General features: G+C 45.9%; 1 protein-coding gene across 1 annotated transcript in view; it reads right to left on the bottom strand.

Annotated features, from left to right (window-relative positions):
• myo16 (myosin XVI) overlaps positions 1 to 22,192 on the bottom strand; it is a 278,895-nt gene that overhangs the window by 36,869 nt on the left and 219,834 nt on the right. The window contains exon 27 of the mRNA XM_055637409.1: positions 2,115 to 2,217. Coding sequence (XP_055493384.1) covers positions 2,115 to 2,217 — 103 coding nt within the window. The remainder of the gene's footprint in view (positions 1 to 2,114; positions 2,218 to 22,192) is intronic.

Genomic DNA, 22,192 nt, shown 5'->3' with positions numbered 1-22,192 from the left:
GTAGGCCATTCGGTCCTTCGAGCCAGTACCGCCATTCAATGTGATCATGGCTGATCTTCCAGAATCAGCACCCCGCTCCTGCTTTCTCCCCATATCTCTTGATTCCATTAGCCCTAAGAGCAAAATCTAACTCTCTCTTGAAAACATCGTGAATTGGCCTCCACTGCTTTCTGTGGCAGAGAATTCCACAGATTCACAACTCTCTGGGTGAAGAAGTTTTTCCTCAAAAGTAGAAACAGGCAGTGCTAGTCTGGAAAGTGTGGAGATGACAAGGCTGGGTGTGCATAGCAGAGCTGAGAAAATGAAGTCTTCGACTGTCTGAGAGACAGTTCAGCTAATGTTCAGCAGGGGTATACGTTATGAGGATGAGGAGGTGAGCCATGATGTTTGGCCTTAATGTGTAGGTAATTGGAAGAAACTGGGGGAGTTGTTGTGAATGTGGGTAGAATGTGGATAGGGATGGTCATGGTGGCGCAGCGGTAGAGTTGCTGCCTTACAGCGAATGCAGCGCCGGAGACCCGGGTTCGATCGGTTTCCTCCCACACTCCAAAGACGTACAGGTTTGTAGGTTAATTGGCTTGGTAAAAGTTAAAAAAAATATTTGTCCCTAATGGATGTGGGATAGTGTTAATGTGCGGGGATCGTTGGTCGGCGCGGATCCGGTGGGCCGAAGGGCCTGTTTCCGCGCTGTATCTCTAAGCTAAACTAAACTGGAAAATGGAATGAATGTTCGAGTCATATCCTCTGGACTATAACACGGATAGACCCTCAGGTATGTATATAGGATCATAGATGGATAAAGTGAGGAAACAGGCCCTTCGGCCCAACTTGCCCACACCGGCCAACATGTCCCAGCTACACTAGTCTCACCTGCCGCGTTTAGTCCATATCCCTGCAAACCTGTTCTATCCATATTAATGCATGATTGATGATCAGTGTGGACTGGGTGTGTGGAAGGGCATAACTTCTGTACTTGTCTCTGAGGCTCTAAACCGATAAACATTAAGATCCCGTACAAGGGAAAGAAAGAGAAAACAGATCAGCCCATGATTTTCTGACAGCTGGTGCTTGTCACACTTGTTCTGACACTACCCGCCTGGGATTAAGCTTTATGATGAATGAATTTATCGGAAAAAAGATCAGAGGAATCTCCATTTATTTCTCTTTTATTTCAGTTCATTCACGTAGCCATTGAGAAATTTGAAATTTGAGCTGGTAACAGCAAACTGCCGATGTTGCTTTACAGAAAAAGACACAAAGTGCCGGAGTAATTCAGCAGGTCCAGCAGCATCTCTGGAGAATATGGATAGGCGACGTTTTGGGTCAGGACCCTTCTTCAGACTAATTGCAGACGGGAGAGATGAAAGCTAGAAGAGGGAGGGGCCGGACAAAGCCTGGCAGGTTTAATATGGATATAGTTCACTGGCCTGAATTAATGTAGTCATCGTCAATGGAGGAGTTGCGTATAGGAGCAAAGAGGTCCTTCTGCAGCTATACAGAGCCCTAGTGAGGCCACACCTGGAGTATTGTGTGCAGTTTTGGTCCCCAAATTTTAGGAAGGACATTCTTGCAATTGAGGAAGTGCAGCATAGGTTCACCAGGTTAATCCCCGGGATGGCAGGACTGTCATAGGTTGAAAGAATGGAGCGACTGGGCTTGTATACACTGGAATTTAGAAGGATGATAGGGATTCTTATTGAAACATGTAAGATTATTAAGGGATTGGACACACAAGAAGCAGGAAACATGTTTTCGATGTTGGGGGAGTCCAGAACCAGGGGCCACAGTTTAAGAATAAGGGGTTAGCCATTTAGAACGGCGATGAGGAAATACTTTTTCACTCAGAGAGTTGTGTATCTGTGGAATTCTCTGCCTCAGAGGGTGGTGGAGGCCAATTCTCTGGATGCTTTCAAGAGAGAGTTAGATGGAGTTCTTAAAGATAGCGGAGTCAAGGGATATAGGGAGAAGGCAGAAACGGGGTACTGACTGTGGATGATCAACCATGATCACAGTGAATGGCGGTGCTGGCTCGAAGGGCCGAATGGCCTACTCCTGCACCTATTGTCTATTGTCTATTGGCAGCAAGAAAAGATCGCACTTCCAAAGTCACTGACCTGCCAGCCTTGTAACTTGCACTGCTGAAGGATAAGATGACACTTGTCCTCGGCAGAAAGCTCCTTTCTAACCCCCGCGCTTATTTCAGCCAGAGTCTTGTATCTGCAGAGAAAATAGGATTTAAACTTAAAAATAATTATAGACAGACAGATAGAAATTACTTCTCTCCAGAGATGCTGCCTGTCACACTGACTTGCTCTGGCATTTTGTGTCTAACTTCAGTGTAAACCACCGTCTGCAGTTCCTTCTTACACATTAGGATTAATTATTGTCCTATGGATGGATGGTATTATCACAAAATCATGCCCAGATCTCCTTTTGAAACTGCCCTGCACTCAACAAGCATTGTGCAATTTTTCACTGAAAAGCAATGACAAAGGAAATGCATTCCAAGCCATTAAGGTATGAATTGTAGTATGGACATTAGAAGCATTGTAGTATGGCACTTTGTGATCTCTCAATATTAAGACGGTTCCAGTTTGCAACTCAAGAAATAAAAGAAGAAGGGGGATGGGATTGATTAAGGTGATGATCATTGCAGTATTGTGTACGAAGGAACTACAGATGCTGGTTTACACTGAAGATAGACACAAAATGCTGGAGTAACTCAGTGGGACAGGCAGCATCTCTGGAATTGTCATAGAAAGCTCTTCAAATTAGGCCATATTGGTAGAGCTTAGAAATAAAATGGGGTGATCAGTCTGTTAGCATTATAGTAGAGGCCTCCTTACAGTCATGGGAAGATGGAAGAGCAGATTTGTAGTTAAACCACAGCGAGATGTACGAACAATATGATTATTATAATGAAGATAGACACAACATGCTGGAGTAACGCAACGACACAGGCAGCATCTCTGGAGAGAAGGAATGAGTGACATTTCGGGTCGAGACCTCTAAACTAGACTAAACTAAATGTGCTATGAAAGCAAATGGAAGGAATGGTAATAAATAAATAAATGGGAAAAAATAGCAGTGAATTTTTCAGAAATCAGGTGGCACGAAAGGGGAAACCTATAGTCCAGGTCTGCTTCCCTTTTCCTCTGAAATATTGGCACAAGATACTAGGTATTGTGTAGGATGGAACTGATTCACACAGAAGATAAACACAAAATGCTGGAGTAACTTAGCGGGACAGGCAGCATCTCTGGAGAGAAGGAATGGGTGACGTTTCGGGTCGAGACGCTTCTTCAGATCCACGAACATCATGGGCGATTTTAACGTCCCCAATGTTAACTGGGATCATCTTAGAATGAAGGACATAATTTTTAAAGTGAATCAAGGGGATCATTTTCTGGAATGCGGAGGTTGAGGAGAGAAAAGACAGAAATATGAAAAATATTAAGAGACATAGCTGGGGTAGACAGTCATAACCTTTTTTCCCAGGACTGAAATATCAAATGCTGGAAGGCAGAGGTTTAATGTGAGAGGGACAAAGTTTAAAGGAGGTGTGCAGGGCAAGTGTTTCTCAGAGGGTGGTGGGGGCCTGCAACATGCTGCCAGGGATGGTGATGGAGACAGATAGAATAGTGGCACTTAAGAGGCATTTAGGTAGATAGACACAAAATGCTGGAGTAACTCAGCGGGTGAGGCAGCATCTCTGGAGAGAAAGAATGGGCGACGCTTCGGGTCAAGACCCTTCTTCACACTGATCTTACATCTTTTATATAGTTACATGGATATGCAGGGAAACGAGGGATATGGATTATGTGCAGGCAGATAAGATTTGGCCTTGGCATCATGTTGGTGTGGGCCAAAGGGCCTATTCCTGTGCTGTACTATTCTACATTCTATGTAATATTTTGAGCCCGTATATAAATAGATCTGCTAGTCAAGGAGTAATACTGATGATCTGAACAAGTGTGAGGTGTTTGGAGGTTGGACATAAGGTGAAAATATGCAGTCAATGGTAGACTGTGAACAGCATTGATGTACAAAGGGATCATGGGGTCCAAGTTCATAGTTCACATGAAAGTGGTTACACAAGTAGACTGAGTGGTAAACAAGACACATGGCATGTGCATATTGTCATACAGCACAGAAACAGGCCCTTTGGCCCAACTGTAATGGCCCATCTGAGGTCCTATTTACCTGTGATTGGCCCTCTGAACCTTTCCTATCTCAACTTTTAGAAAGGAGGTGAGGAGGAACTTCTAGTTAATCTGTGGAACTCGATGCCACAGAGGACTGTGGAGGCTGTCAATTAAGGCAGAGACAGACAAATTCTTGATTAGAATGGGTTTCAAGGGTAATGGGGAGAAGGCAGGAAAATGGGATGAGGAGGCTGAGATCAGCTGTGATTGAATGGCGGAGTAGACTCGATGGGCTGAATGGCCGAATTCTACTCCTATAACTTGTGAACTTGTGAACTTCCTCTGGCAGCTCATTCCATATATACATCACAGGGTTTGTATTAAATATTTCCCTTCATGTCTTAAATCTATGTCCTCTGGCCCTTGATTCCCCTACTCTGGATAAAAGACATTTCTATTCCCCTCATGATTTTATATGCCTCTATAAGATTACCCCTCAGCCTCCTGTGCTCCAAGGAATAAAGGCCAAGGAATAACTCTCCCAAACGAGCAGGCCCTCGAGCTCTGGCAACACAGTGTTATGACAGCACAGTGCCAGAGACCCAGGTTCGATCCAGACCTCGTGCGCTGTGTGTGTGCAGTTTGTACGTTCTCTCTGTGACCAAGTAGGTTTCGTACAGTGGGTGCTCCGCTTTCCTCCCACACCACAAAGATGTGCAGGTTTTTAGGTTAATCTGTCTCTGCATATTGCCCAGATGTGTGCGGAGTGGAGGCGAATGTGGGATAATGTGGAAGTCATGTGACGAGTATTGACACGGACTCTGTGGGCTGAGGGGCCTGTTTCCATGCTGTATCTCTGGAAAAAAAAAACCCAAACCATCCTGCAGTCAGTAATGCATTCAGTTCAATAATGATTTATTTGTCACATATGCAACTGCACAGTGAAATTCATTTTGTATATATTACACATGCGGACGCCGTCATTATTGGCGCTAATATCCAATGTCCTAAGTCCGGTCGGCCCGCTGCTCGATTTACTGGAGCAGTTCCTGCAAACCGACATCTCTCTCTTCTCCTCGCCCTGTCATCTTGTGTCCTGGTGGTGCCTCCTGTAGTCAACCCTGATGGCGCTGGAGGCATTAACCTGGTTCACCCTCCTACCAGCCCACTCCTGGCGACCGATGTCAAGCTGCCTCCCGGTCCCACCGACCGATGAGCCTTCAGGTGGGTTCCTGCTCCCACTCTCCGATGAGTCGTTGGGCAGGCTCTGAGCCTTTGGGAGGGTTACCGGTCCTGCCGACCGACTAGACTTCAGGCGGGCTCTTGGTTTCGCTGTCCGAAGAACAGCCGGGTTACTCCGTCTGATGAGCTTTCTAGTGGGCCCAGACGAGCCTTCGGTCGAGGAACCCAGCCCACTCCTAGCGCCCGATGTCTTCAGCTCCCTCCCAGTCCGGTTGACCAATGAGCCTTTCGCCGGGTTCCCAGTCCCACGCACAGCCAAGCCTTCGGTCGAGGTCCCGCCAACCGTCGACCCATCTCGGCGGCACCTTGGGAAAGCCTCCACCGCGCGGCACTACCTAATTGACATTGTTCAACCACGATTTAAGCAAATATGCTTCTCAAATTACAGGCCTTAACATTAAAGTTATTGTCATCATGAATGTGAAATGTTTTCTATTTACCGAAGAAAGTAAATACAGTTTCCCAATGTTACTTTGAAGCTGATAGATGTGAACTAACGTTTGGGATAAACTCTGCCAAAGGGCTCTCCAGTAATCATCTGAGCCAACGAGTTGGGGGATTTATATTATTCAAAAAGCCAGCACAGAATGTACCATACCTGCATCAAACAGAGCTATGCTTTTTTTCCCTGACAAAATTGATTTTCAGCTTTTGAATTGTGAGATCAAAAGATGTTAATTGATTTCAGCTGCTTCAGTGAAGTGAAAAGAAATGATAAAAGAACTCTGGTGCCAATTGAAAAGGGAAAATGAAATACTAGGAGCAGGGCTGTGATGTTGAGGGAGCACTAACCTTGTTCCTAAACCATATATTCCTTTTAAAATGGGTGACTTGAAAATAGACCAAGACCTCTCAGCGCTCTAAGAGAACAAATCTTTACATTGCTTCCTATTGTCATTATATCTGCACAAATCAATTTGGAAAGCAGTTTGGTTTAGCAGCGTGCACCTCTCTTTGCCAACTTGACAAAAGCAATAATGGTAGGTAACAAAGCGGAACACATTGATTTGCATTCAATACTATTCTTCTGTCTACATTATAACTATGTCATTTTGATTCTTCAACCAAATGTAGAAATGTAGAGATTTGTCATACAACATTTTGGCAAAGAAAATACTTGAATACGGGCGGCCCAGTGGTAGTTCCAGCCTTACAGCGCTTACAGCGCCAGAGACAATAGACAATAGGTGCAGGAGTAGGCCATTCGGCCCTTCGAGCCAGCACCGCCATTCAAGGTGATCATGGCTGATCATCCCCAATAAGTACCCTGTTCCTGCCTTCCCCCCATATCCTCTGACTCTGCTATTTTTAAGAGCCCTAAAGTCAAAGTCAAAGTAAACTTTATTGTCAATTCAAATAATGCAACAAGTAGTTACACAGAGGATTGAAATTGCGTTTCCCCATACTCCAAATGTGCAAGTAATATTTTATAACACAGACAGACTATATACCAATAAAGATAGACAATGGACAAATACATTATATAAAATATTCACAGTGTGCCAGAGTGTAGTAAAATTTTAAGGTATGTTATTAAGGTGCAATAATAAAGGTGCAATATAGAAAAGTGCAAATAGCATACTGCAGACATTGAGTTAAAGTTATTTTGACAGTCAGTTGGTCTTTGTTTGTGGAATTTAATGTTCATGGAATTTTCTTGGGTGTGTTGAGTAGTCTGATGGCCTGAGGGTAAAAGCTGTTTTTGAATCTGGTGGTTTTGCTCCCCATGCTGTGGTAACGCTTGCCGGATGGTAGGAGGGTGAACAGTTTGTGTGCTGGGTGGGTGGTGTCTTTGATGATATTGGTTGCTCTCTTGCGACAGCGAGATGGGTATAGGTCCTGGATTGCTGGTTGGGGTGATCTGGTGATCTTCTCCGCTGTCCTCACCACTCTCTGTAGGGCCTTCTGGTCAGCAGCAGAGCAACTGCCATACCAGACTGAGAGACTGCTGGTAAGAATGCTCTCAATGGCACCCCTGTAAAAAGTGGTGAGGGCAGAAGGGGAGAGGTCAGCTCTCCTCATCCGTCGAAGGAAGTGGAGGCGTTGCTGTGCTTTCTTGACTAGGGAGATGGTGTTGGTGGACCATGTCTGATCATCTGTGATGTGCACTCCCAGGAACTTGGTGCTTTTCACAGACTCCACTGCACTGCCATTGATGGTGAGTGGGGTGTGTGCTGTCTGTTTCTTCCTGAAGTCCACAGTTATTTATTTTGTTTTATTGACATTGAGTTGAAGGTTATTGATGTCACACCAGTTGATGAGTTGTTGTACCTCCTCTCTGTAGGCTGAGTCGTCATCGTGGCTGATGAGACCCACCACTGTTGTGTCATCTGCGAACTTGATGATGTGGTTCGAATTATGTTTGGCACAACAGTCATGTGTCATCAGTGTGAACAACAGAGGGCTCAGCACACATCCCTGTGGGACCCCGGTGTTCATGATGGTGGTCTCTGATGAGTTTTTGCCAACTCTTACTGTTGTGGTCTGTCGGTGAGGAAGTCCAGTAACCAGTTGCATAGTGGGGTGCTGATGCCTATTTCGCCGAGTTTATTCACCAGGTGTTGGGGGATGACTGTGTTGAAGGCGGAGCTGAAGTCGATAAACAGCATCCGCACGTAACTGTTATTGTTTTCCAGATGAGCAAGGCTTAGGTGGAGTGCTGTTGCTATGGCATCATCAGTGGAACGGTTGGGACGGTATGCAAACTGAAATGGGTCAAGTGTACAGGGGAGACTGGATGTTATGTGGGCCTTGACCAACCTTTCAAAGCACTTCATCATGATGGACGTGAGTGCTATGGGCCGGTAGTCGTTCAGTGTTGAGGCTGGGGATTTCTTGGGTATCGGTATGGTGGTGGTGGCTTTGAAGCATGCTGGTCTGATGGCTTGGCTCAGAGAAGTGTTGTAGATATCAGTGAGAACATCTGTGAGTTGGTCAGCGCAGTCTCTGAGCACATGCCCCGGGTATGTTGTCAGGACCTGCAGCTTTTATCTAGCTCTCTCTTGAAAGCATCCAGAGAGCATGCCTCCACCGCCCTCTGAGGCAGACCCGGGTTCGATCCCGACTACGGGTGCTGTCTGTATGGAGTTTGTACGTTCTCCCCGTGACCGCGTGGGTTTGCGCTGAGATCTTCGGTTTCCTCCCACAGTCCAAAGACGTACAGGTTTGTGGGTTAATTGGCTTGCTGTAAGTGTACATTGTCCCTATGTGTGTAGGATGGTGTCTGTGTGCGGGGATCGCTGGTTGGTGTGGACTTGGTGGGCCGAAGGGCCTGTTTCTATGCTGTAACTCTGAAAAACTTTTAAAAAACTAGGCTACAATAGTGCTAACACATTGTTGTTTGCCACTGTAATTCAATTGATGAACTTTTAGAAAAGAAGATTGAGCAGTGCAGAGTGCAGCATGTTTCCCCATGTGGGATGCTCCCGGTAAGCAGGACCCATTGGGCGCCGGGACCAGGAATTCTCCCGAAGGCTCAGCAGACGGAGGGAACGGGAGAAGTCGGACTCGAGGAGCAAGGGAAGGAGAACCGGGATTACGCCTCCAGCGCCTCAAGGTAGGCTGCAGGAGGTGCCCCCGGGAACATAAAGATGGCCGAGCGAGGAGGGGAGAGGGATGTCGGATCACGGGAACTGCTCCAATACCGGACTTTGAATAATGGCGCCAATAATGGCGCCCGCATGTGTAATATATGCTAAATGAATTTCACTGTGCTGTTGATTGTGGATGATCAACCATGATCACATTGAATGGTTCGAAGGGCCGAATGGCCTACTCCTTCACCTATTGTCTATTGTCTATTGTCATATGTGACAAATAAAGCATTATTGATTATTGATCAGCGTAGTTGATGAAGCACTCACATGCATTTTCTCATGTCTACTCCCATCTCCACTCCACATAGACATCAGAGACAGAATTCCCTTACTCCTAGTCTTTTGTCCTCCCAGCCCCTACATCCAACACTGCCACTTCCACCAGATCCAATAAAATCTCACTACAAGCTACATTTTAACCTCCTCCCCCCTTTCTGCTTTCCACAGCGATTGGCCGGTGACTCCCTAGTTTGTTCATCCCTTCCCACCCAGCCCTCCCTGTCCCCCAGCACCTAGCCCTGCAACCATAGGAGATGCACCACATGCTCCTACACCTCCTTCCTGGCCACACGCAGGGACGTAACTGTCCTTCCAGGTGAGGCAGAGATCCAGACGCACCTCCTCCAACCTGGTCTATTGTACTTAGTAATTATGATATCCCATCCACTATATCGGTGAGTCCAAGACAGGATGCAATGTCATAGAAACATAGAAACATAGAAATTAGGTGCAGGAGTAGGCCATTCGGCCCTTCGAGCCTGCACCGCCATTCAATATGATCATGGCTGATCATCCAACTCAGTATCCCGTACCTGCCTTCTCTCCATACCCCCTGATCCCCTTAGCCACAAGGGCCACATCTAACTCCCTCTTAAATATAGCCAATGAACTGGCCTCAACTACCCTCTGTGGCAGAGAGTTCCAGAGATTCACCACTCTCTGTGTGAAAAGTTGAAATGTCATTTCAACTTCTCTTGCCATTCTCATACTGACCCATCTGACCCCAAACACAAACTAAAGAACAACATCTCATCACCCGAAGAAGGTTCTCGGCCCGAAACGTCAACTATTCCTTCGCTCCAGAGATGCTGTCTGACCCGAGGAGGTTCTCCAGCTTTTTGTGTCTGTCTCATTTTTCCACTTTAGTAGTCTAAAAACCAATGGTATAAGCATTACATTTCACAACACCCACCTGCCACCAGTTCACCCAGGGCATCCTTCCCTGTGTTCCACACTTTCCCCCCTTGGTACCTGTGCTTATTACCTTCTTAGTTAGACACAAAATGCTGGAGTAACTCAGCGGGCCAGGCAGCATCTCTGAAGAGAAGGAATGGGAGAAGTTTCAGGTCGCGACCCTTCTTCAGACTGAGAGTCAGGGGAGAGAGAGAGAGACACACACACACAGATAAGGAAGTGTAAGGTGTGAAAACGAGACATTAATAGAGATGCAGCTCAAGAAAAATGTAGAATAAATATTTGTTAGCTCGAAGGTGACAACTAAGCAAACAGAGATGAAATGTAATCGGGGACAGTCAGACATTGGAGAACTGGGAAACATAGAAACAAAAACATAGAAAATAGGTGCAGGAGGAGGCCATTCAGCCCTTCGAGCCAGCACCGCCATTCATTGTGATCATGGCTGATCGTTCCCTATCAATAACCCATGCCTGCCTTCTCCCCATATCCCTCGACTCCACTAGCCCCTAGAGCTCTATCTAACTGAGGGGGAGGGATGGAGAGAGAGGGAAAGCAGGGGTTACGAAGATAGAGATGTCAATGTTCATACTGCTGGGTGTAAGTTGCCCAAGCGAAATATGTGGTAGACTTCATTATCCTCTTCATCTAATTCCATCTGCCTATCACTCACATGCCGCATCTACCAGGGATTTTTCTCTTTCTGGTTCGGCTTTCTTTTCCCATCCTCAATCTGCTTTAATGTCTTATTTTTCCTTTCTTATATCTCCACCTATCACCGCCCAGCCTCTGTCTCACCCTTCCCTCCCCTCTATAGTCCCACTGCATTCTCTGAGCTAGAGTCTCGGTCCCAAACCGTGGCGGCACAACAGTAGAGTTACTGCCTTCCAGCGCTTGCCGAGCCAGAGACTCAGGTTCAATCCCGATTACGGGTGCTGCCTGTGTGGAGTTTGTACGTTCTTCCCGTAACCGGCGTGGGTTTTCTCCAAGATCTTCGGTTTCCTCCTACACTCCAAAGACCCACAGGTTTGTAGGTTAATTGGCTTGGTATAAGTGTAAATTGTCCCTAGTGTGTGTAGGGAATGTGAATGCGCGGGGATGGCTGGTTGGTGTGGACTCGATGTCCCGAAGGCCAAGTTTCTGAGCTGTATCTCTAAACTAAACTAAAGACATGTGGATTGTCATGGGGCTTGCTGTGAGGAGTAACACTACCCGAGTGCAATATATGAGTTCCTGTACTGTGGGCAAGTCGGCAATTCTCTCAAACACGCTGGCTACTCGGGCCTCCCCAGTTGGCTCAACTCACACATGAAGATGGATATTGCTTGGATCTCATTAGATATTTTTCGTGTCGTCAATCCTGAGTGCAGCCTAAAGCCCCTGTCCCACTTAGGAGACCTAAACAGCAACCTCTGATGACCTTGCCCGCCACCCAAGGTTTCCATGAGGTCACTGGAGGTTTTGGTCACTCTCCCTAATGGTCGAAAGTGGTTTCTGCATAGCTGAGGCTTCATCTAGGTTGCTGCTATTTTTTCATCATGATTAAAACCGGCCTCGACTGAAAATAGGTTGCCGTTTTAAAAATCGATAATTTTTTAGTCGCCGGTCTAATCGAAGCCGATTGCAACACTAGTCGAAGGTAGTCAAGGAAGGTCGAAGGAGGTTTTCTTCATAGTCGAGGAAGGTTTTCAACATATGCGTGGGAGGTGGTAGGAGGTTGCAGGTCACCTCGACCTTGATTTTTTTTTGGGTGGCGGGCAAGGTCACCAGAGGTTGCTGTTAAGGTTTTCTGAGTGGGACAGGCCCTTAAGTCTTGTGTGGTGATGAGTGCAAGCATGATTTTTGACAAATAGTACAGCGGAGCAATACGCTGGTCTCCTCTAACGGCCAGTAACACACATCCCAACAGATCTAGGTTGTACACAATCAATGTGATGTACTGATTTGTTCTAGTGGATGAATAACATAATGAGTATGTCACTTCTCATTTTCAAAGGTGAGGATAAAATCTGTTGTCAGGTTGAGTCCATTAATTCCAGACATTTTGTTTAATTTAAGATGTTAAATTAAGGTTGTTTTTTCGAGTTAATAGTTCTCCACCACAAGATCTAGTAAAATACTTGTCCAAGTGATTTCTAATTACTAGACCCTTGTTGAATGGGTCTGGTAATTGGAAATGCTGGAGTCACTCAGCGGGACAGGCAGTATCTGCGGATAGAAGGAATGGGTGACATTTCAAGTCGAGATCTTTCTTCGGCCGAAACGTAGAAGATAAGGTAACACCGGTAGTATCAGTTACTGGGTGGATGGCTTTGATGCCCCGAGGGAAAAGCCTCAGTGAGCAGTCATTCAAGATGTGTGGCATGGTCTGGTCTGGATGTCCGCAGTCGCAAGCAGGGCTGCCTGTCATCCCCCACTGATGCAGATGATGGGCTGTTCTTGCATGGAGGGTGCCAATTCTGTTCAGAGTTAGCCATTGCTTGCGATGGAGGTCAAAACCCAGTGGTGGGGTCTGTGATACCCGCTCCGTTGTTGGTGTTGGCATCTTTTCAGGCTCTGCGCCACTAAGTCTTGGAGTTAAAGCCTTCCATGGATTTAACGGAAGACCAGAAGGGTTTGCGGGACTTCAGGTGCATGTTGGGCAGATTGTTCAAGTCAGCATGGATGGGAAGGTCAAGGTTAGCCTCAATGGTGTACCAATCTTTCACCATCCTCTCCCTTCTGCGTATGCTGGGAGGGGCGATACAAGAGACGTGCACCCACAGTAAACCCATGCAGTCACAGGGAGAACGTGCAAATTCCACACAAACAGCAACCAACAGCCCTGTGTCTCTGGTGCTGTGAGGCATTAGCTACTAACTGTGGCACTGTGCTACCCTATTACATTCTTGTAACCCTCTGTCAAAATGATGCATGTATATGTTGCTGTGGGGTGGAGGTGGCCCTACCACATTTCTGATATTTTTTTCTTTTATTGGGAAAGGGAAGGAAATATATAATCTCTGAATAAATTTTGTCATAATCAACATAAATCAAACTATTGAAATTGCAGCCAAAGTCTCAGTGTGTAGGACTATCCTTAAATCAGTCTTTCCTTAACTTGCTACCAAGAACACAATGTGTAGGAAGGAACAGCAGCTGCTGGTTTAAATCGAAGATAGACACAAAATGCTGGAGTAACTCAGCGGGACAGGCAATATCTCTGGAGAGAAGGAATGGATGACATTTCAGGTCGAGACCCTTCTTCAGACTGAGAGTCGGAGGAGAGGGAGACACAGAGATAATGAAAGTTAAGGTCTCGTTTTCTAATCTTACCCGTCTGGATCTCTGTGTCTCTCTTTCCCCAGACTCTCAGTCTAAGGAAGGGTCTTGACCCGAAACGTCACCCATTCCTTCTCTCCAGAGATGCTGCCTGTCCCGCTGAGTTACTCCAGCATTCCGTGTCTAATCAACCAAGAAACACAGTTTTTGTCCATTTCTGATCTGGTACCCAATCATATCGTTTTTTAAATATGATACTGCAAAGGGCTTCCACATGTTCATTGAACTAAATGCACATAGACCGACATGGCACTGCCCCCCCAGCTTTATTTTAGCTAATCAATATGAAAAGGTCATAAATGAGATTGAAGTCAGGATGATTAAATTCTTGGATTGCCTCAGAGAGCTTTGTCTCCGTGAATTTACATCAACATGGTTCTGTTGCTGTGTATCACACCAGGGCTTAGTCATAAAAGTCAGCTCCATTATGCTGCTACCAATGAAATCCAACCAGAGACCTGGCAGCTACTCAATTGCAGAACACATTGTGCTGCAGTTTTTAAACAAAAAAACTCATGAACAATACTAAGGGAAGCTGGGTTGCTGGCTTTGGTTCAGAGATCACAATACAATTGGTTTATATTTCATTGCTTCAATTTCAATGAAATTAAAATCAAATCTTTATCTTATAATGTTTAGTTTAGTTTAATAACATCAGAGAACATCAGAGGAAGATGACTGACTTTGGTGCCTTCCCTCACAGTAGGAAACTTTGATTCTGCTGCGTGGGGATGTTTTATGTTGGACTCTATCGTTCTTTATTTTATTTGTATGGGTGTATGGCGACCACACATTTCACTGTACCAACTGGTACATGTGACAAATAAATGTATCTTGTATCTTGAGATACAGTGTGGAAACAGGCCCTTTGGCCCACCAAGCCCACACCGACCAGCAATCCCTGCACATTAACACTATTGTACACACACCAGGGACAATTTTACTTCGGAGTCACGTGAGTGAATACGTGAAGAACCCGTCCAACATGCTTGCGAGACATGAGCGTTCACGCAGATGCAACAGCGATGAACGGGAGCACGGGCGCTCCTGCTACAAGCTTGAAAGAACGGACTACCTGTCTTGGAGAGGTTTTTTGGAAAGACAGGTAGTAAGCTGGCCGTCAGTTTAGACTGAAAGGGCCATCTCACTCGTGGTGTAGCCAGGTAGCGGTATCACGGTATATACTTACCCACAGGTTCGAATTTACAACTTTGCTCCTCTTTGAGCACCAGGGGAAACTGGAGCAAAGCAGCACAGAGGGAAACGGCCCCCGTTCGACTCCAGGGAAGGAGCATTCCGTCAGTGGAGGGGGCGAGAGGCTGCACCGGGACCGCACATGCTGCGGTCCACAGTCGGGGTACTAAGCCGATACCCAGTCCGCCAACAGCTGTCTGAACAACAGCAGCGGACTGGAGGGAAATTCAAAAACTGGCTGGTAATCCCTGCATACTCCTGACAAGGAGACTCGCCGCCCGAGAACGGCAGAAATGCCGCCCGAAAATGGCAGGCAGCCTCTAGAGCAAAGTCAGCAACCAAACCTCGGGCTGGAGACAGACACGGAAGATGGAACCGGCACTTCAAACTACCGCCCGAGAGCGAGTAAGTGTCTGTTTTCCATGCCTAGAGAAAGGTCATGGAGTAAAAACTCCAGCGAGACTTGCCTCGGGAGCTGGGGCAAACTCGCCAAGGGAGCATAACACTCCCGCTCCAGTGCACTTACAGCACTGGCCTTCTCCCTCATCAAAGGGATCGATGGTGACCAGGGCTGGGCTGGTCAAGAAGAGGGGTCACTGGCTGAATAACATCGAGAGGTACAGGATCAGGAAGAGCTGCTGGGTGTGAGATACCACTACGTGTCTACACCACGAGCGAGATGGCCCTTCCAGTCTAAACTGACGGCCAGCTTACTACCTGTCTTTCCAAAAAACCTCTTGAAGACAGGTAGTCATGAGGCGTTGGATTTTATCACGCCTCCCCAAAATTGCATTTACACAAAGTGCCTACCATTATTGGGGGTACATTGAGCAGGGCATTTAAAAACCCAAATATCTTAAATTGCATTTGATACCCCTGACGTCGGCTATCATTTTCGCATGCTCATTCCAGAGGGGCAGGGTAGTATGGCAAAACACCTGACCCTACTGTTCACAGTATGCTCCACAACTTCTCGAAGGAAGTCCTAAAACCTGCCCTCAACCTAAAAAATTCACAGTACTGTGAGAACGCCGACCTCACAACCACAGATCCTGCTATCTGGCAAAGTTACCAAACCAAGCCTAAAAATTGGACGAAGTGTCCAAGATATTCGGCATCATGAGGGCAGGGCCTGGAATGAGCAAACCACACAAAACCAGACAGAAGTACCTCCACGCGTCCACCAGTAGGCGTCTACTTAATGGTACTGCTGAAAGCTCGGGGCCCGCATGCCAGCCCCCGTAAGCCTTTTCAAGCCAGGGTTCAGAGCGAGCCCCATGGAAAATGCGCCACCCCCCCAACAACACCATCCCGACAGACAAGGAACCAGAAACCGAAGAAATGAACACATCACTAAACAACAGTGAAGGCAGATGAGTATGGTGAAGGGTTTGTACTAACAGGGGGGGGGGGGGGGGGGGGGGGAATCACACCTGGGTTTGGAAGTATGAAGAACTATCACACTTGAAAGTTATATACCAAAAGTATTCAAGGATAAAAATTGAATTAAGAAACTTGCCACCAGTTCAGCATGCACCCCAAAGGGGTTTACCCTCCCACTAAAAAAGAACATGAGGGACTAGCTAACTGGAAAAGATATACAAAGGGGTCATAAAGAAGCCTAATATGAACCTTTGGTACCACAAAACCCAAAGATGGAGTATGTCGCACCATCATTGACAACCACTTGAATATTTTCACCAGGTATACACACTTTATGGAAACTTGTAACTGCTAACTGTGGATTTCCTAGGATACTTTATGGTAGGCATTGACTTAAAAGATGCATACTATTGAGTACCCATTCATAAAAGATCTTCGGAGATACCACAATTTACCTGGATGGGGTAACTATGGCAGTATAAATTATTGACAATGGCTAAATGTGAGCCAAAACTGTTTTCCAAGATATTCAAACCAGCTCTGACACTATTAAGGAACATATCGTCATGACATGTCTCTATGATATTAACGACAGACAAAACCATGGAAATAGCTAAATCAGCAGCATTAGCTACTAAAACTTATTTAGCCTGGGCTCTGTCATACAACCCAGATAAATCTACGTTGACACCATCCACAACTATGGATTATCTGGTATTCAATTAACTCTATCCACTTATCTATAACATTGCCAAAAGGAGAGTCAGCGTATGGCACAACCTGTAACAATTGATGATAACAATCAACCAACCATTCAACAAAGTGGCAAGAGTAATTGGGAATTAGTAGCAGTATTACCAGCTAATTAACTTGGACCTTTCCATTAGAGCTAAGGTGCTAGTGTTTAAACAAAAGAACCCATACCCAGAACAGGTGGCAAATGGACTAATCTGGAGTCGTCATCACTACAGACACTGGGCATAAAACCTAGTTGGAAATATTGAGTACGTTCTATGGGTAAAAGCATATTGTTCAGCAGTGCACCATTTTGCATGTTCATTTATAAATTAACAACATCACAGTGGTGGCATATACCAAACCACTTGGGCGGAATAAAATCGATATCATGTGACAATTTATTTAACAATTGGTAACCGTATGTCGTCAAACATATTTGACCATCAGCAACTTACCTACCAGGTGAGCTAAATACTGTAAACAGACATATTAAACCAAAGTATTGCTGAAATTACAAAGCAATATGGAACAGCAGATATCGATTTCCTTGTATTCCAATTGAATCACCACGTACCGATGTATGTCGCATGAAACCAGACTTTGAGGCAGCGGCAATGGATACATTCCCGCTGAACTGGGGGGGGGGGGGGGGAATCTAATCTCTATGTTCTCCCCTTTTTTTCTACCTCATCAGTCAGGTACTACGGCCTCATCAGTCGGGTACTACGCAAAATACAGATGGACTCTGCTGCAGGTATTTTGATAGTACCCGACTAACCTACACAGTCATAGTTCCCAGTGGTCCTCGACATGGTCATTAAAACCCTAATGATTTTTCCCAGTAGCCCAGACTTATCAACTCACCCGGTATCAGGCATAAGCCACCCATGCCACGATAACTTAAACTACTGGGTTGCAGATTTGAAAAGACCATTACTGGACCTGGGTTGCAGAATTGGGAAGACCACTGCTGGGCCTGGATTGTCAGACAACACTATCGACACACTGACAGCATCCCATCGCATATCCACAAGGGAACATACTTGGCGAACATCAAGAAGTGGGAAGATACTGTTCAAATACAGGAACTACATATTCAACTACAACAAAACCTGTACTGGAGTTCCTGACTGGTCTTCACCACAATGAAGGACTCAGCTACAGTGCCATTAATACAGCCAGAAGTGCTCTGTCAGCCTACTTAACTCAGGCACCAGGACAACATGCCATAGGGTACCACCCACTGGTGATCAAATTCAGGAGAGGCATATTCAACTCTAATCCCCCAGACCTAGGTACACCCAAATCTGAGATGTCAGTGTGGTCCTGACGTACCTTAGGGGATGGTCACCAGCCAGGTCCCTCACCCTGGAACAGCCTACCCTGAAGACGCTCATGCTGATGGCCTTGTCTCAGCACAAAGAGTCCAGTTCCTCCATCTACTACGATTGGACAATATGGTTATAACACCAGACCGTGGCACATTTACCATTCAGGGGCTGGTCAAACAGAGCAGACCAGGAACATCAGGTCCAGTCATGGAATTCCGGGCATACCCACCTGAACCACGGTTATGTGTCATGACCCACTTATTGAATTACATCGACACAATAAGAAACCCCCGAGGGTGAGAAAAAGCCTTATGGGTCAGCCACAAGAAACCTCATGGTCGAGTGACGAGCCAAACTATCTCAAGTGGCTCAAGCAGGTGCTGGGAGTTGCTGGAGTAAATACTAACGTGTATAAATCTTACTCCACCAGGGCATCATCCACATCGGTGACTAAGAGGATGGACGTGCCTATGGACCACATCCTGGCTACAGCGGCGTGGTCTAGGGCGTATACGTTCCAAACTTTTATAACAAGCCGCTATTAGAACCTGTATCGTTTGCAGAAAAAGTATTAGAATCTGCAAATATATAATTTAAGCCTGGGGGAGCATTTTGGTCTTGTTATTGTTAATAACACCATTATTGTTTTACAAACAGATTCATGGTTGATTACGATAACATACTTCCTCCCTCGAATGACTTCGGCAGCGAGTGAAGTATGAACTGTTACACGGTTTGAAATCACAGAGCTTTAAAATCTTCACAGTCACTCACGTGACTCCGAAGTAAAATAGTAAGATTAAACGAGAACTTACCAGTTCGAAGTTTGATCTGTATTTTATGAGGAGTTACGATGAGGGATTACGTGCCCTCCGCTCCCACCCTCAATTATAGAGATCAACTGGTATTTAAGTTCTCCCTTTCTTTACTATGTTTATTTCAATTATTGTGTCTTCTGTGATTCCACACCGCTGCTTTGAAGTATATCGCGCATGCGTGCTGGATAGGTTCTTCACGTAATCCCTCATCGTAACTCCTCATAAAATACAGATCAAACTTCGAACTGGTAAGTTCTTGTTTAATCTTACTATTTTCACTTATACCAAGCCAATTAACCTGCAAACCTGTACGTCTTTGGAGTGTGGGAGGAATTTGAAGATCTCGGAGAAAACCCATGTGGTCACGGGGAGAATGTACAAACTTTGTACAGACAATCCCCGGATCTCTGGCCCTGCAAGCGCTGGAAGATAGCAACTCTACAACTGCGCCACCATGCCACACTTACACCAGTCAACACACAGGTTAGTTACAACAACAATAAGTCCAAAAAATAGTCTGAAGTATCTCAAATGTTCAATCTTTAGTTCTGAACATCTATAAATTATTCCTTCACTTCATTATCTAATACCCACTACAGAAATTGGGAATAAATATAGTAACAAGGAAAGATAGGCACCTTGATACATTGCTTGGATTTTGAAAGTTGTACTTTTTAATGCATAAGTTTAGACTCCTTACCTGTAATTGTTTCGGCGCTGTATGACTGAAGGTTTGAAAGAGAGTAATGTTGTGTGTGTTGTGCCATTATCTAAACTAACATATCCGGTCAGTATCATCGTGTGCTTTCACAGAAGGGAAGGTAAATTGCTTAGTTGGAAGCACAGGATTTGCCCGGCCCTACCCAAGGGTGGAAAGATTTAATTGGAACGTGAGGGATAACTTTTTTGACACAAAGGGTGGTGGGTGTGGGGTTCGAGCTGCCGGAGGAGGTCATTGAGGCTGGGACCATCGCAATGTTTAATACATTTTAGACAGGCACATGGATAGGAGAGGTTTAGAAGGATTTGGCCAAACACTGGTAGGTGAGACTAGTGTATGTGGGACGTTGGTCAGTATGGGATTGTGGCAATTTGGGTCGAGGGGCCTGTTTCCACACTGTATCACTCTGTTTAAGACATTAATTAAACATATAAAGGTCTGATAGGGCATCGCAGGCTGGGCTGAGGGTGGAGGTCTCTCTGGGCATTGGCAGAGGGCTGGGTGGCCACTGAGCTCAAATAGGAAGAGACAATCATAAAATGAATCAAGAAGTGAGGGAATAGAGCGGGAACATGCTATCGGGCTGGAGGATTATCTTTGATCATATTCAATTGTGGAGCAAGCTTGAATGGCCCAATGGGTTACTTTTGGACCGATTTCTTTGGAGGACTGAGGGGGGAAGGATTACAGGACAAGGGATATCCTGGTCCAAGTTGTTCCGATCATTTTGATCTATTTTTGAGATTTGAGTTTTGCTGTCAACGGCAGCATTTATTGCCCATTCTGAACAGCTCTTCACGAGGTGACGATTGACTACTGCTTGAATTGCCCTGGTACGTCTGAAGACATTAGTCCCACAGTGCTGTCGGTGCATGTAACATAGGACTGTACAGTACAGGAACGGGCCATTCGGCCCACAATGTATGTGCCGAGCAAGACCCATGTTAAAATGATCTCATCTGCTTGCACATGATCCATATCCCTCTTTTCCCAGCACTTCCATGTGCCCATCTAAAAGCCTATAAAAACTATAATGTCTGGGGTTTAAGCCTTTAGAAATCCAGCTGGGCTGTTATTTGGATCTATAATATTTGTGTTGTTCAGTTACCTCGGTTTCCTGAAAATGTTCCTGAAAGGCTGCAGCGGTAGAGTTGCTGCCTTACAGCACCAGAGACCCGGGTTCAATCCTGACTACGGGTGCTGGCTGTACAGAGTTTGTACGTTCTCCCCGTGACCTGCATGGGTTTTCCCCGAGATCTTCGGTTTCTTCCCACACTCCAAAGACGTACAGGCTTGTAGGTTAATTGGCTTGGCCTAAATTGTCCCTAGTGTGTGTAGGTTATTGTTAATGTGCGGGCATGGCCGGTCAGTGCAGACACAGTGGGCCGAAGGGCCTGTTTCCACACTGTATCTCTAAACTAAAGCTAAAATTTACAGCTTTCTGGACTGGGATTGAAGTGATTACAGGATTACGAGCTTCATTTAGGATGGAGTTGAAGGAGCAGACATTGCTGACTAGGGTTGTCAACTGTCCCGTATTAGCTGGGACATCCCGTATATTGGGCTAAACTGGTTTGTCCCATACGGGACTGCCCTTGTCCCGTATTTGACCGCTACCTCGCGAGTCGGGGGGACTGTCGGGTCAGAGCGCCGCATCCGGCCCCACCTCACCCGTCATGACGTAGTGCAGCCCATGGAGTGCAGTAGCAGTGCCTCGCCCATGGCCCCGTCAGTCAGTAGCCCAGCCACCACCCCTCCATCTCATGGCCCATCATCGATTCATGAGCCGTACAATCACATCCCACTCTGGGAAGGGGAGATTGTGAGTTATCAAATTGGAACATTGTTCTATGTGTTAGAACAGTACAGCACTGGAACAGGCCCTTCGGCCGCAATGTTTGTGCCGAATACGACGTCGTTAAGCTGATCTACTCTACCTGTACATGATCCATATCCATCTATTCCTTGCACTTCCCCGTGACTATCTAAAAGCACCTTGAACTCCACCATCGTATCTGCCTCCAGCGCCACCCAATACGTTCCAGGCCCCCACCATTCTCTCACCAAAGAGGGGCCCATTGGGGACTAAATGGAACAATTTGTAACTTTGTCAGTATCCGTTATGTAGCCACACTTTGCATACTTGTGTGTGCAAAACAAAGAATTTCACTGTGACATGTCACATGTGATAATAAAGTATCATTCATTCATTCATGCATTCATTCATTCATTCAATCATTCATTCAATCATCATTCATCCATTCAATCATTCATTCAATCAATCAATCATTCATTCATCCATTCATCATTCATTCATTCATTCATTCATTCTTTTTGCCAATTTTACACAAGCTTCTCCGTGGATTGTCACCTTGTCGTGGTGGAGAAGCTTGTGTGGACCTGAGATCCTGAGAGCGATGCCGTCTGGTGCTATGCTTCTGGTAGGGCCACCCATGGCAGTGAGTTCGAGGGGGAGGTCTCTGACAAAGAGCAATCCAACCAAGCCCTC

The sequence above is a fragment of the Leucoraja erinacea genome, chromosome 6, assembly GCF_028641065.1.
Source record: "Leucoraja erinacea ecotype New England chromosome 6, Leri_hhj_1, whole genome shotgun sequence".
Lineage (NCBI taxonomy): Eukaryota > Metazoa > Chordata > Chondrichthyes > Rajiformes > Rajidae > Leucoraja > Leucoraja erinaceus.
The sequence above is the reverse complement of the archived record's forward strand: the minus strand, read 5'-3'. Positions and strand labels throughout refer to the sequence as shown.